Source organism: Xyrauchen texanus, chromosome 14 (assembly GCF_025860055.1).
Source record: "Xyrauchen texanus isolate HMW12.3.18 chromosome 14, RBS_HiC_50CHRs, whole genome shotgun sequence".
Taxonomy (NCBI): domain Eukaryota; kingdom Metazoa; phylum Chordata; class Actinopteri; order Cypriniformes; family Catostomidae; genus Xyrauchen; species Xyrauchen texanus.
In genome coordinates, this window is record NC_068289.1 from 3,691,936 (window position 1) to 3,706,789 (window position 14,854).

Sequence of the window (14,854 nt, forward strand, 5' to 3'; positions counted from 1 at the left end):
AGTCATATGCTGGCGATTATTTACATAGATCTCACGGACACAAAATCGCCAGCCTGTTCATAGTCAGCGGTGGCAGGGTTTACTAATATCATCTGATTCTGCCGCCTACTGCTTGCTCATAACCAGATGATGGTTTTATTTAGTCACGTTTCATACAACTTGCTAAGACAGTGATAAGCATTGACTGATAGTCTTAAGTGGTTATCTCCTATTCATAAGCTCCAACAATGTCTTTATCCTGGACATAAGTTTGCGGTAACAAAAGGTGTCCCTCGAATTTACCAGTGATAAATTATTTAGGAGGAATACAGAACAAATCAAAAAGTAACAATTTATTTGCCTGGTAGGATTTAAAACGGTGTTTCCAGTCGAACTGAGACCTCTTGAATGATACCAAACATGTATGATCAAAAAATCCTTTTACATGACAGGACAAGTCATTACTTGATTTTAGGTGACTCTAACATTACTTGAAGTGAGGTATGTAAGAGAGGGGGGCAGATGTGGGTGAGAACTGCGTTTATGGTCCTTGATCAGTTGGGTATGTTTTGTCATGTGGAGAAGTTCTTCTGTGAGAGAGTTTTTAGCAGTACAAAGGCTAGCATCCTTACAAAAATATGTTACAATTTATTTGTGTCTCAGTATCACTATATAATGTCTCAAGAACATTGCTGTTCTGAAGGCATGCCTAAATGTAGATTGTTATTCATTTGGTAAAGTAGCATACCTGTAATCTTTCAAAGGTGAATTGATGTTACTAATTTATGTTATTAAGCCATGATTGCATATTTCTGGTATGTTCTGTAACTTGTAAATATAATAAATGCACTTGCTAATATAAATGCATTGTGTTTTTCAGATGGAGAAAATATACAAGCTTTTAGAAAACAACAAACTAGAAACATTTTATAACCGATTCCTTGAATTAGGGATTGTGGATGTGCAGGATTTTATTGATGGCGTAACTGATGCAGATTTGGAAAGCTTTAGTAAGACTTGCCTGGCAAAGTTTATTACTACCATATTTGGTAACATTTTACAATATGGTTTGTTAGATAATGTTGGCCAATACATTTGGTATCATGAATACACAACCATTTTTGGCAGCATTTCTTAATCTTGTTTAATGTTAATTTATAAATATAGTATTGTTCATTTTTAGTTCTTAGTTCACAAAACAAACTAATGTTGATGTATATGAATCTTCATATAAAAAATACATTAGCATATGCAGAAATGAACAGCAAACAAGATTTATAAATATTTATGCTTTATAAATTTATAAATATTTATGCTTTTTAATAATATAATATTATATTATTGTTAGTTCATGTTAACTACATTTACAACCTTATTGTAAAGCGTTACCAACATTTCCATCATATTTGACACATATACACTCACTGAGCACTTTATTAGGAACAACATGTTCGTAAAAACATGTTTGTAGCCCATCCGTCTCAAGATTCGCTATTCTGTTCACTACAGTTGTACAGAGTGGTTATCTGAGTTACCATAGACTTTCTGTCAGCTCGAACCGTCTGGCCATTCTCCGTTGACCTCTCGGATCAACAAGGTGTTTCCGTCCGCAGAACTGCCGCTCACTGGATGTTTTTGTTTTTGGCACCATTCTGAGGAAACTCTAGAGACTGTTGTGCGTGAAAATTCCAGAAATACTCAAACCAGCCCGTCTGTCACCAACAATCATGCCACGGTCAAACCATTGACATCACTTTTTTTTTTACCCATCCTGATGGTTGATGTGAACATTAACTGAAGCTCCTGGTACGAATTTATGAATTGCACTGCTGCCACACGATTGGTTGATTTGATAATCATATGAATAATTTGTGTACAGGTGTTCCTAATAAACTGCTCAGTGAGTGTGTAGTTGCATGGTTTTGCAATCAGATTTACTTTGTAGGTGATCCAAACAGGAAATTAATTATCCTATACCATAAAATCTGTTTTTATTAATACATTACATTCTCTGCTTGGTGTCTCATAAGGTTTTACAAAGGTTCAGAAGAACAGATTTCAAAAAATGAAAGATGACATTCTGAGGCTTGGCCAAGGATCAGCAGTGACAAAATCACTAGAGGCATATTGCCTTTATTATTCATTCCCAAAATGTCAAGAGCGCAAACCAATAAATGGTAAGTAAAGCCTCTTAACCTTTAAGGAGAATATAGAAGTTATGTTATTCTCAAAGATAAGTAATCATATTCACGAGTTTGTTTTTTTGCATAGATCTGGACCAATCCCAAAACACAATAGACGATCTTATTCTGAGGATTTGCATCAGTGAGAACATTAGTAACCAAATGACTGTGTGTCTGTTTACTGCTAATGGAATGCCCCTGACAGACGATCCCTTTTTCAATACATGTTAGTTTTCATTAATAATCCTTGTACTGTTTGCAGAGTTGACTTGAATTATTTACTTATGTGAGTGGCAGCTGTAAATAAACAACCAGTAACTCACTGGTTTAAATTAATATGATCACGGCCATAGTCGTGCTGTAGTCAGCTGTACAGTTTTGATTTTCTCCATTGGTTAATTTGTAAATGATTGCCTTCACACTTTGTGTTTTCATTCTAACAGGGTCCCTGAAAGACAGGCACATTGAAAATGGGAGTGAATTGTATGCCATATTTACACCAAAAGAAAATGTAAAAGAGATTCCAAATGACCACCGGCTCACCGACATAAGAAATGAAGGCCCAGATATTGTCTACTGTCATGTGATGCTAAAAGTAGCAAACCTAAAAATATTGCTAAAAATAAAGAATTGTTGAACAGTGCTACTGTATGAAAACATTTCTTATTTGTAGCCTATTAAAGCAACGTATGAGTTTGATTTCATCACTGTGTACATGCTGGGCTTCTTTGTAATGCTCTTTATTTTCTCAGCTGTTCTTTAGATGCATAATCTGCAGTGCATCCAGTCAGTATTCACAGCGCTTCACTTTTTCCACATTTTATGGCCTTATTCCAAAATGGATTGAATTCATTATTTTCCTCAAAATTCTACAAACAATACCCCATAATGACAACATGAAAGAAGTTTGTTTGAAATCAAACAAATTATTTATTTTTTTTAAATCACATGTACAGAAGTATTCACAGCCTTTGCTCAATACTTTGTTGAAGCACCTTTGGCACCAATTACAGCCTCAAGTCTTTTGTATTGTAAGTAGTGTATGAAGCTACAAGCATGGCACACCTATTTTTGGGCAGTTTCTCCCAATCTTCTTTGCAGCACCTCTCAAGCTCCATCAGGTTGGATGAGCGTCGGTGTACAGCCATTCTCAGATCTCTCCAGAGATGTTCAATCGGGTTCAAGTCTGGGCTCTGGCTGGGCCACTCGAGGACATTCACAGAGTTGTCCCGTAGCCACTCCTTTGTTATCTTGGCTGTGTGCTTAGGGTCATTGTCCTGTTGGAAGATGAACCTTCACCCCAGTCTGAGGTCCAGAGTGCTCTGGAGCAGGTTTTCATCAAGGATGTCGCTGTACATTGCTGCATTCATCTTTCAGTCAATCCTGACTAGTCTCCCAGTTCCCCCAGGCGGCCAGATCTTGGAAGAGTCCTGGTGGTTCCAAACTTCATCCATTTATGGATGATGGAGGCCACTGTGCTCATTGGGACCTTCAATGCTGCAGAAATGGTTCTGTACCCTTCCCCAGATCTGTGCCTCGACACTTCCTTGGACTTCATGGCTTGGTTTGTGCTCTGACATGCACTGTTAACTGTGGGACCTTATATAGACAGGTGTGTGCATTTCCAAATCATGTCCAATCAACTGAATTTACCACAGGTGGACTCCAATCAAGTTGTAGAAACATCTCAAGGATGATCAGTGGAAACAGGATGCACATGAGCTCAATTTTGAGTGTCATGGCAAAGGCTGTGAATACTTATGTACATGTGATTTTTTATTTCATTTTATTTTTAATAAATTTGCAAAGATTTCAAACAAACTTCTTTCACGTTGTCATTATGGGGTATTGTTTGGAAAATAATGAATTTAATCCATTTTGAAATAAGGCTGTAACATAACAAAATGTGGAAAAAAGTGAAGTGCTGTGAATACTTTCCGGATGCGCTGTAAATAATGAACTGAGGTGTTTATCCAGAAAATGTGAAAAAGTTTCTTATTCACTTTTAAGGTTCACAGGTAGAGGCCAATTGTAAGACAATACACTTAGATATTCTGGCAGAATATTTATGTATATATATATATATATATATATATATATATATATATATATATATATATATATGAAATTATAAATATAGAAATAAACATTTTGTCAGATGTGTACAATGTTTTTTTGTTGTTGTGTTTTTTACAGGGCAGGTATGAGGTCCATGTGGACTTGGAACATGATACATTGATTCAGTTGAGAGGAAGACTTTCACTTGAGAGTAGAATACCGTCACATGTGCTTCACCTAAAGTAATTTTTTTATAAAATAACGTTGGACAGATGATGACAGTAAAATAGTACTAACTTAACAATACTGACTCGTGCAAATGGTAAAAACCAATCAATATCTCCTGTGGCTTTCTTTTATAGAGACTATGAATGGAATGCCAATGCAACACTATGTGACCTTGGGATTGATGAAGATACAGTGCTGCATTTCTCTTTGTCTTCATTTCCTGACAATGCACCAGATATGAATGAATTCTGCCACAGTGATATCACACCATCAGTGAAACAAACAGACAAGGGCCTCAGTGCTTTTTTCTCAGCTTTAAATAGCATTGTAAGTTTCCTTTTCTGATTACCCTCTTTTCTCAGTATTAAAATAAATACCTCAACTACCAAATATTTATTTGGTACAGTTCAGGGAATGAAATTAAATGATGCAAAAATTAACAACACAGGTTATTTGACATGCATACAGGTTAGGACCAACAAAACTGTAGCCCATATATCCTGTCATGTCTATAGCTCACATTATTTAATCTTTTTTCCCTACTGTTACATTAATTATAACTGCAGCCAGCGCATAACTGCATTTGGATAAATTGAATATATTATATTTATTATAAATCATAACTGAGGGCACAGAACAACAGAAATAAGGATTTAGCTCTTTGAAACTGATGGATGTGATGTCAAATATTAAAACTGAACAAAGCCAAGCATCTCTTGTATTGCTTGTGGAATTCATGGCATAACACACACATTTCATATTTATAGTATCAAATATGATAACTTGACCTGAACTATTATAAGCCTATTTATTTCCCCCAAATTCATTCTTTTAAAGGAAAAAAACTTTCATTCTTTTTAATAATGAAAGAGAATATATCATCACCACTTAATTTATCTCAACATAATCATCTGTTTTTGAATTTCTAGAGAATTACACGTTATGGAAAGGATTTCAAGAAAGTGATCGCATACATTCGAAGAATCAGTGGATGCAGCCCCTTAGCCCTGAGCTTGTTTCAGACCATTTGCCAAAACATGACTGGTACAAGGGTCCAAAAGGTAATCTTATATTTGCACAAGTAGAAGTGAATATTTAGAAGAAAAAAAAAATATGCTCCTAAGATCCTTGTGTTTTATGTTACCTATGTTATATTTCCAGATTGCCATTGTAGAAGGGCTTTACTTTCTCTTCAGGGAATTGCTGCCCAGCCTTACAAAAAGATCAGATGACAGATTCATTGAGGATATTGATGTTTTTGAGCATGCACCCGTTTGCTGGGCTTATCTAATATCTCAAGCAGAGGTATACAGTGCAATTTGTTAGATCATTTAAAATATTCTGTCCTGTCCTGCACCCCCTTTGAAAACAAACCCAAGAAATTGCATATGCAAAAACAAAAATGGTTGCAGGTCATGAAGCATTTGGACTACAGGTCTCTTTTGGGACAGACTTGACAGATTGTTGCCTAAAAAGTTAGAAAAGCTTAGATTTAGACTGAATGACTGAATGCTGAATACATTTATAAATTGACTGTAATGCAAAGCAGTTTATTCCCTAAAGTTCCCTTTAGAAAAAAAAAAACACAAATTTTATTGTGATTTCCTTGATTGGCATGTAGCTAAGCTTAAAATCTAATAACAGTACAGTACTTAAGTTCTTGTTTAGAATTGATACAGTACATCAACAAACGTGATTCTATGAGACCAGATTGGTTTCTCCAAATGTTGAATCGATTGCTAAATGTATTTCTCCCTGCAGAATGAGAGCATAGAGCATGAAAATTATGCTACAATGTCCATGAAGGCGCAATCAACAAATCTGCGTTTATCTGAACCAGTGCGTGTACCAGGAGTGCCTGAGCTTTTTGAGAGGGCATATGTGCTGGAAAAAATCAGAGGTTAATATCTTCACTTTCCATTTAACATGTTATACAGTATACATTCACTGACACTTTATGAGGAACACCTGTACACCTACTTATTCATGCAATTATTTAATCAGCCAATCGTGTGGCAGCAGCGCAATACTTAAAATCATGCAGATACAGGTCAGGAGCTTCAGTTAATGTTCACATCAACCAATCAGAATTGGGGAAAAGTGTGATTTCTGTGATTTTGACCATGGCATGATTGTTGGTGCCAGATGGGCTGAGTTTACCATTTCTGTAACTGTTGATCTCCAGGGATTTTCATGCACAGCAGTCTCTAGAGTTTACTCACAAATTTGTCAAAAACAAACAATATCCAGTAAGCGACAGTTCTGCGGACGGAAACGCCTTGTTGATGAGAGAGATCAACGGAGAATGACCAGACTGTTTCGAGCTGACAGAAATGTTACAGTAACTCAGATAACAACTCTGTACAATTGTAGTGAGCAGAATAGCATCTCAGAATGCACAACATGTCGAATATTGAGGCAGATGGACTACAACAGTGAAAGACCATGTCAGACCATAGTGTTCCTAATAAAGTGCTCAGTGAGTGTATGTTTGAAAGGGTACAATACTTATTTTCATAGTTAGAAAAATGGTTACCAAGCTAAAATATGATACTTTTAATAAGATGACTTATTTTTGACTAGCTTTATGATTTGTTGTTTGCTTTATTTTTAAGATGGTGAAAAAATTCCTAACTGCAGTGAGATGAACCTTAGAGAGACATCACTTATGAAAGCCACTTATGTTGAAAAGATTTTGCTCAGTCTACCTCCATTTATGGAATACTTCCCTCTTTGGATTGATCATAGAACTACGCCTGATTCCTGGTATGCAAGGTATGCAAATTCAGACGCTGGCGGATTTCCCCAGTTGTAAAGAACTGAGCGATCCATCCAGTGTTTGGCTGTTGCTGCATCTGGGTATGTTACTGTGGCAGGGCGGAGGGCGGGGCCGGGTCGTGATTCTACACACCCGGTCCCTTATCAGGCTAATCAAGCCTCCGAGAGGGATAAAGGTCGACTGCGGAGGATTGTGCGGGAGAGAGAGATGTGTGTTTGTGTCTGTTTAAATTTATAATTCAAATATTATTTATATCGTCAAGCCGGTTCTAGCCTCCTCCTTTCCATTGATCTCTTTACACTGGTGCCGAAACCCGGGAAGGAGGAGGGATACGCCGTAGTAGAGTTCTCGCCACTACCGTCCACCCCAACGGAGCAGTCGCGGACATTTGCCGGGGGACGAGTAGCCCAGCCGCCTGGAAGAGGACGACGGCCGCTGACCGTGAGGGGAGAAGGGGCTCCTAACCGACCGCCTGGAGCAGTCAGGTCTGCTGCCAGGGGCACAGGAGTCGCCTACCAGCCGCTGAAACCGCTGCCAGGGGCGAGGGAGACCCCTTCTGTTCCCCTCTCATCATTTAATAATAACCCCCTCTCTGGTTTCACACTCGCATAAGTCCCAGGTCTGTCGAGGTGTCATCCATTGACCTGTTTGCTTGGTAAGCAAACTAATGGGGGTCCAGCAGGGGTCCAGTGATGTCCATCAGGTAGTCAAAAACCTCTCACACAACTTCATGACCACAAAGGTCTGTAGTCATTAATTCCTGTGATTGATGTTTTTTTTTTTTGGGGAACCAGAATGATGGTGGATCATTTGAAGGAGCAGGAAACTTCACACTGCTCCAGTGATCTATTTAAGATCTGTGTGAAGATGGGGGGATGGGGGCAGTTGGTCAGCGTAGACTTTAAGACAGGCAGGTGAAACACAGTCTGAGCCTTAATCTTTCCTAGACTTTTGTTTCTGAAAGACCCAGCACACATCCTCCTCACAGATCATAAGTGCAGATTGAGTAGCAGGAGGGGGGAGGAAAGAGATTCCAGGAGGTGTTGTTGTTGTTGTTGTGTGTGTGTGTGTGTGTGTGTGTGTGTGTGTGTGTGTGTGTGTGTGTGTGTGTGTGTGAATTGAAGATCACACACACACACACACTGGAAAATCCCAGTGTGTGATTGTTATTTTCAAACCTGCAGTAAAACACATTAATTTGATCAGCCATTAGTTGACTCTCTACAGAGCGGGGAGGAGATGTCTTGTACTTGGTGATGCTTTTTAGGATTTCCCACACAGATGCAGCATTCTTTATTATTAAGTCCTTATTTGTATGTGTGAGCAGAAACAGTTCGTCCGTATTGTTGGCGAGGGAGCGTACATTCTCCAGATGAATACTCTGCAGCAGAGTTCTAAAGCCGCATTGTGAAGCTTCACAAGCACACCGCATCCCTCGCATGCATCTTTAGGATCGCTTGTAGAGCATCACTGCACCTCCAACGAAGATGTCTAATAAAACGTATAAATAATCAAACACCAGCAAAAAATTATCAGGCATGTTCGGCCGAATATTCTGCAGTTCATCCCTGGTGAAACTGGTCAGTTACCAAAACGCTAGAGAGCTCCACACTGAAGCAGCCATGTGCTGCACCATCTTGAATCATCATTCGCAGCAGCTGTACATGTTATGTTAGCCGTTACATGTTAGCTGTATATGTTACATATTATAATAATTATATTTTAGAATATTTAATTTTAATAGTAATTAAGAGCTAATTTTAAAAGTTAATTTATTGACCTAATAATTATTTAAAAATGGTATCATTCCAGATTGATGTGTCATAAATAATGCGTCAATAATTAACTCACTATATGGTTTTTAACACACTGGTGTAATCAATATTGTTTGAATAACCATGACACAAGACTGCAAAATCAAGAGTTCCTGTTTGTTTATTTGATTACTCAGGCTGCCAAATGCATAAGATATGCACATAAAGTGTAATAAACAGGTGTCTTATCATCGTCTCTTGCTGTCTGTCAAACAAGGATGCAACCTCACGCGAGTGGGTAGGAGCTACTCGAACTTGGTTGGTGCTTTTTATAAAAAAAATAATTATTGAACAAAACAAATTTACAAACATAAATTTCATTTAAGAAAATGCGGAGGGACGAAGAAAGAATTTTAAGTTTATTTACAAAATGAACAAAGGATGGGGGGTTTTCAAAAATCTACACTTGTGAATAAATCATTTAGCAATTATAAAAATGTTGCTGGCCAAATAGTGTTGTGCACAATCTTTCTTGAGTACACCAAATCTAATTTGTTTATTACAGATGTGGCGGTGGCCTTTGTTGCTCTTAGTGCCAAATCGGTTGCAACGCCAAGTTCTTTGGATCTTTGGTCGAGTCGGTACCGGATTCATCCATTTTTTTATTTTATTTTTAATTTTGGCCTGGTAGACCTGGAGCACTGCCATCGTGTGCAAGGTGGCACCAGCTTGCCCAGTTGTATTATAGGCTCATCCCTCTAGTGTCGAACTAAGCCGGCATGGCTTAGACGGGAGCAGTGGGCGGGATCTCAGGTCAGTTGGAGTCGAGAGACATAAGTGGGCTGCTATCACCTGTTCAACGGGGGGAAGCGAGCCATATCCCATTTGGTGTCCGTGGTCGATTGATGTAAAGGCTGCTGTATTGGAGAGGTGCAGCCTTGCAGAGTATGGTGAACTCCACGATTTGGAGAGTTCAGCGTGGACCTCAGGGAAAAATGTGCCAGGTCTATGCAGGGCGGTCTTCATTTGGTGTCCCGGCAAAAACCACCCAAGAATGATTTGGCTCTTGCGTAGGTGATTCCGCCTCTTGTGGAGGAGAAGCAGCATCCTCCATTGATGCAGACGAGGCAACAGTGTCATCATTCTCCTCTTCTTCTCCATGTTCACCACTACTGAACTGCAAGAGGGTGGAAGCGCAGTCATGCGGGCGAAGACTTTTAGTGAACAGGACGGGGAAGAAGAGTGTGGGGGTGCATGCAGGACCTGAGCTGGTGGTACAGCCTCACAATCCATTTGCTCCATATCCTCGCCTTGAGCATCGTCATTCCCCAGGTCCTTGAGGGACAGGGGAAACAATGGAGCGAGTGCGGTTGGGTCATTGCACTTAAACAGTGCTACCTGAGCAGGGAGCATTTTGAGGCACATTGCCTTGCAGTGTGGGCGTTCAGCCTCGACCAGCACTGCTTCTGCATGGGCGCAGCCCAGACAGAACACACAGCACTTGTGGCCGTCAGACGTGGGAACAGGTTTCCCGCATCTGCACTTAAGTGCTGACATCTTGAAAAAGAAGGTCCAGTCTGTGCAAGTTGAATTGCAAGTTAAATTATTAACGCACCGGAGCACAGCAGGGGAGCGGTCTTCTTCAGGAAGGGAAGCACCGTCCACTGTAGGTTAGTGCGATTCAACGGTGAAATCCATAAATTCTGACTGATGCCGTTATGCCGCCCACTTATATAGAGAGCTAAGCGCCTCGTGCTTAATGTCATTGGCTGAGCAGGTGGAACGCCATTGGCTCAATTCAGTTGCATCTGAAGAAAATTGGAGAAAAGGACTTTTTCCCATAAGCATCAGCGATGCAAGTGATTGAAATTGAACAGTAGAGAAAGTTAAAACTCCTTTATGCTATTTTAGATTGCTATTTTAAAAACATTCTGATGGATTATGATCACATAATGTGTTACATCATACAACAGTTAGAGCCAGCATATAATGCCTAATTACTGTTCTATAGCACAGACATTAGGTTACATGGTAGTTTACATACAGTATTTCCTTCCCCTGGGTGGTATGAATTCAAACTTTTACATTAGTAAGCTATTGTGTGGAATATTGTGGCACCCCTGGTAAACTAACTTATGGTTACTGGTATTACAGCTACCAAGTAAAAAAAAACAAAAAACAGACTGACCACCTGATATGACATGGTTTTTCCAGCAGGGACATAGACCCAATTCAACAATTCTATCTTTTATAATTTTTCATACAAGGTAATTGCTCTAGTGTTTCAATATATTTAGGAGGGTTATGGCATGAAAACAAAAACCCAACAACAACAACTCTATGACAAAAAGGTTTAAGCTTTTATCGGTGCTCCATCATCAAATGATAGCACAAACTGTCCCACTTTTTGCATAGCTCATTCTACTGAATTTGCACTGTTGCCAGGTTTTCAGCAAAAATAAATAACAATCATTAACCAAAATGCTAATGCAGATAACAATGTGCTCTTTTAGCTTTAACATCAACCCAGAGACAACATTTGCCCAAATGAATGAGAAAGTTGGAAATTATCCTTACTTGGTTGTTACTCCACCACTACAACTAAAGGCTGTCGGAATTGAAGGATCATGCTTGGTTCTTCTGAGTCATGGTAAGTTGTGTCACAAGGTGTAAGCATATTTCTATCCATTCTGCAGTGTAATGGCATTATATTATTGAATACTCTGTTAGATCATCACTGATATTACTCAGTGTGGGGCTATTAACAAATATTTTACTATTACAGAAAAAATTGGTATGTACGTCCGTAAAGACAAAATGATTCCTCAACATATTCTCGTTTTTGACCCTCTTTCTGGAAAAAACATCACAGTGGATGTAAATTTACTGGCTAATACGTAAGTATTCATTCTCATCCAGTCAACTTAATGAAAATGCCTTTACAAATTTGTATAACTCCATCTTGTTTTGTCATATTTGCAAACAGTTTGTTTTGATACAATAAATACATATTTAAATAAAACATGTTATTTATGAAGTGTTTAAAAGTCTTTTCTAAGTAAAAAAAAATTGCTGCAGTACTAGATTCACCATATATTTTTGTAATATATATTACTGTCATTACCCCTATTTTTAAATCATAATTTGAATATATTTAGGCATTGCTTTGGCAAACTTGTGGCAAAGCTGTGGATTGGGATCAGACCTATAGGACTTCTTGCTCCATCTAGGAACTAAAATAAATTTAAAACACTTGACAATTGATATTTGATTTGCACAAAAATATACAGTATATGCCATCAATTATTAGGCCATTGTAAAAGAAATGCATACAAGACAATCATTGTGTTGACATCAGATATCACAAAAACAATTCTTGAAAATGATGTTGGCTTTTTCCCCCCTAGATTAAGAGATGCCAGAGAAGACCTAACTTTCAGAGTCAGTAAGCCACCAAAAGAGGCTATTGTGGTATGTTTATCTATATATTGAAATAAATGGCACAATCAACACTAATCTATTTAATAATGGGACATTTATATCTACCTCACAAGAAAATGAACAGCTGTCACGTTCCCGTTGTCTGCCCTGTGTTCTGTGTCACTAGTCTACTGTCTAAACTACACTTCCCAGGATCCCCGGCCCTAATCACTGCCAGCCCTGTGTCATTGTGCTCACCTGATTGTAGTTTGTCTTCATCATGTCTCTAGTGTATTTAAACCCTGTTTGTTCTCCATTCCCCTGTCGATCGTTGAATGTTGTTCAAGCCTGGTGTGTGTGTTCCTTGCCCGAGTTCTTAGTTTGTGTTTGTTGAGTTCTTAGTTTATGTTTGTTTCCCCATCGAGGGTTTTTCCTTTGTGTTTGTTTTGTGTATACATTGTTTGTTTAATAAAGAAGCCTGCAGTTAGATCCGCATCTCCTCGTCTCCTCGCTGCCTCATTCATAACAGAACGATCGACCATCATGGATCCAGCGGTTTTGCGGGCAAGCTGCCAGCTACTCAGCCTCATGCAGGGAAACCGTCCGGTGGAGGATTACACCCGCGATTTCCTTGCAATTGCGGATGCCACTGACTTCACTGACTCCGACCTGGCAACGTTTTATCGGGCCAACCTGAGTTGTGCGCTCCAGGAATGGTTGCCACTGACGACGCGCGGCTGGACGCTCCTCGACATCATTGAGGAAACCCTGCGAGTCTGCGCTTCGCCGTTCACTGTGGGCGTCTTTGAGGAGAACCCTCCCACAGTGGTGACCCTCCATTCGCCCGTGGTTCGTTCTTTCACGCCAGTCAACGAGCCAGCGCGGTCCTCTTCATCTGCCCGGAGGAGGAGGAGGAGAGGACAGGCTTCCGCCTCCCGGCCCACGCCTGCCCCGGTCTGTGAGCCAGACCCCTCGCCTGTCACCGTGAGCGAGCCAGAGCCTACGCATGTCACGGCGAGCGAGCCAGCGCCCACGCCTTCCACGGCGAGCGAGCCAGCGCCCACGCCTTCCTCGGCGAGCGAGCCAGAGCCCACGCACATCACCGTGAGCGAGCCAGAGCCCACGCACATCACCGTGAGCGAGCCAGAGCCCACGCACATCACCGTGAGCGAGCCAGAGCCCACGCACAGCACAGTGAGCGAGCCTGAAGCCACGACCGTCCCTGAGCCAGCGCCTGAAGCCTCGACCGTCCCTGAGCCAATGCCTGTAGCCTCGACCGTCCCTGAGCCAGTGCCTGTAACCTCGACCGTCCCTGAGCCAGCGCCTGTAGCCTCGACCGTCCCTGAGCCAGCGCCTGTAGCCTCGACCGTCCCTGAGCCAGCGCCTGTAGCCTCGACCGTCCCTGAGCCAGCGCCTGTAGCCTCGGGACCGGTCCCTGAGCCGGCGCCTGTAGCCCTCGGGACTCGACTCCCTGAGCCGGCGCCTGTAGCCTCGACCGTCCCTGAGCCGGCGCCTGTAGCCTCGGACCGGTCCCTGAGCCGGCGCCTGTAGCCTCGACGCCCTGAGCCGTCCCTGAGCCGGGCAGCCTGTAGCCTCGACCGTCCCTGAGCCGGCGCCTGTAGCCTCGACCGTCCCTGAGCCGGCGCCTGTAGCCTCGACCGTCCCAGAGCCAGCGCCTGAAGCCTCGACCGTCCAAGAGCCAGCGCCTGAAGCCATGACCGTCCAAGAGCCAGCGCCAGTAGCCATGACCGTCCAAGAGCCAGCACCCCCCGAGCTTTCCAGAGCTCCGCCTTCCGAGCTTTCCAGAGCTCCTCCCGAGCTTCCTCCTGGGCTTCCAGAGCCTCCATCAGCTCCGCCTCCCGAGCCTCCTACGGCTCTGTCCCCAGAGACTCCAGAGCCTTCTTGGGCTCCGCCGCGGCCCCGCCGTCCGCGGCTCATCCTCCTACAGCGTCAGCCTCTCGAGGCCCCCGAGCCTTCCAGGGCTCCGCCTCCCGAGCTTCCCAGAGCTCCGCCTCCCGAGCTTTCCAGAGCTCCGCCTTCCGAGCCTTCCGAGCTTTCCAGAGCTCCGCCTTCCGAGCCTTCCGAGCTTTCCAGAGCTCCGCCTTCCGAGCTTTCCAGAGCTCCGCCTTCCGAGCTTTCCAGAGCTCCGCCTTCCGAGCCTCCCGAGCTTTCCAGAGCTCCGCCTCCCGAGCTTTCCAGAGCTCCGCCTCCCGTGATTTCCAGAGCTCCACCTCTCGAGCCTCCCAGGGCTCCGCCTCTCAAGCCTCTCAGGGCTCCGCCTCTCAAGCCTCTCGAGCCTCCCACGGCTCTGCCTCCTGAGCCTCCCACGGCTCCGCCTCCTGAGCTTCCAGAGCCTCCCTCAGCTCCGCCTCCTGAGCTTCCAGAGCCTCCCTCAGCTCCGCCCCCTGAGCCTTCCAGAGCTCCGCCTCTTAGGCCTTCCTCGGCTCCGCCTC

General features: G+C 42.3%; 1 protein-coding gene across 1 annotated transcript in view; it reads left to right on the forward strand.

Annotated features, from left to right (window-relative positions):
• LOC127654531 (uncharacterized) overlaps positions 1–14,854 on the forward strand; it is a 37,000-nt gene that overhangs the window by 1,768 nt on the left and 20,378 nt on the right. The window contains exons 2-14 of the mRNA XM_052141727.1: positions 860–989; positions 2,010–2,156; positions 2,251–2,388; positions 2,606–2,757; positions 4,359–4,462; positions 4,583–4,775; positions 5,378–5,509; positions 5,610–5,753; positions 6,210–6,348; positions 7,064–7,223; positions 11,495–11,631; positions 11,767–11,878; positions 12,389–12,452. Of these exons, the coding sequence (XP_051997687.1) occupies positions 860–989; positions 2,010–2,156; positions 2,251–2,388; positions 2,606–2,757; positions 4,359–4,462; positions 4,583–4,775; positions 5,378–5,509; positions 5,610–5,753; positions 6,210–6,348; positions 7,064–7,223; positions 11,495–11,631; positions 11,767–11,878; positions 12,389–12,452 (1,752 nt within the window). The remainder of the gene's footprint in view (positions 1–859; positions 990–2,009; positions 2,157–2,250; positions 2,389–2,605; positions 2,758–4,358; positions 4,463–4,582; positions 4,776–5,377; positions 5,510–5,609; positions 5,754–6,209; positions 6,349–7,063; positions 7,224–11,494; positions 11,632–11,766; positions 11,879–12,388; positions 12,453–14,854) is intronic.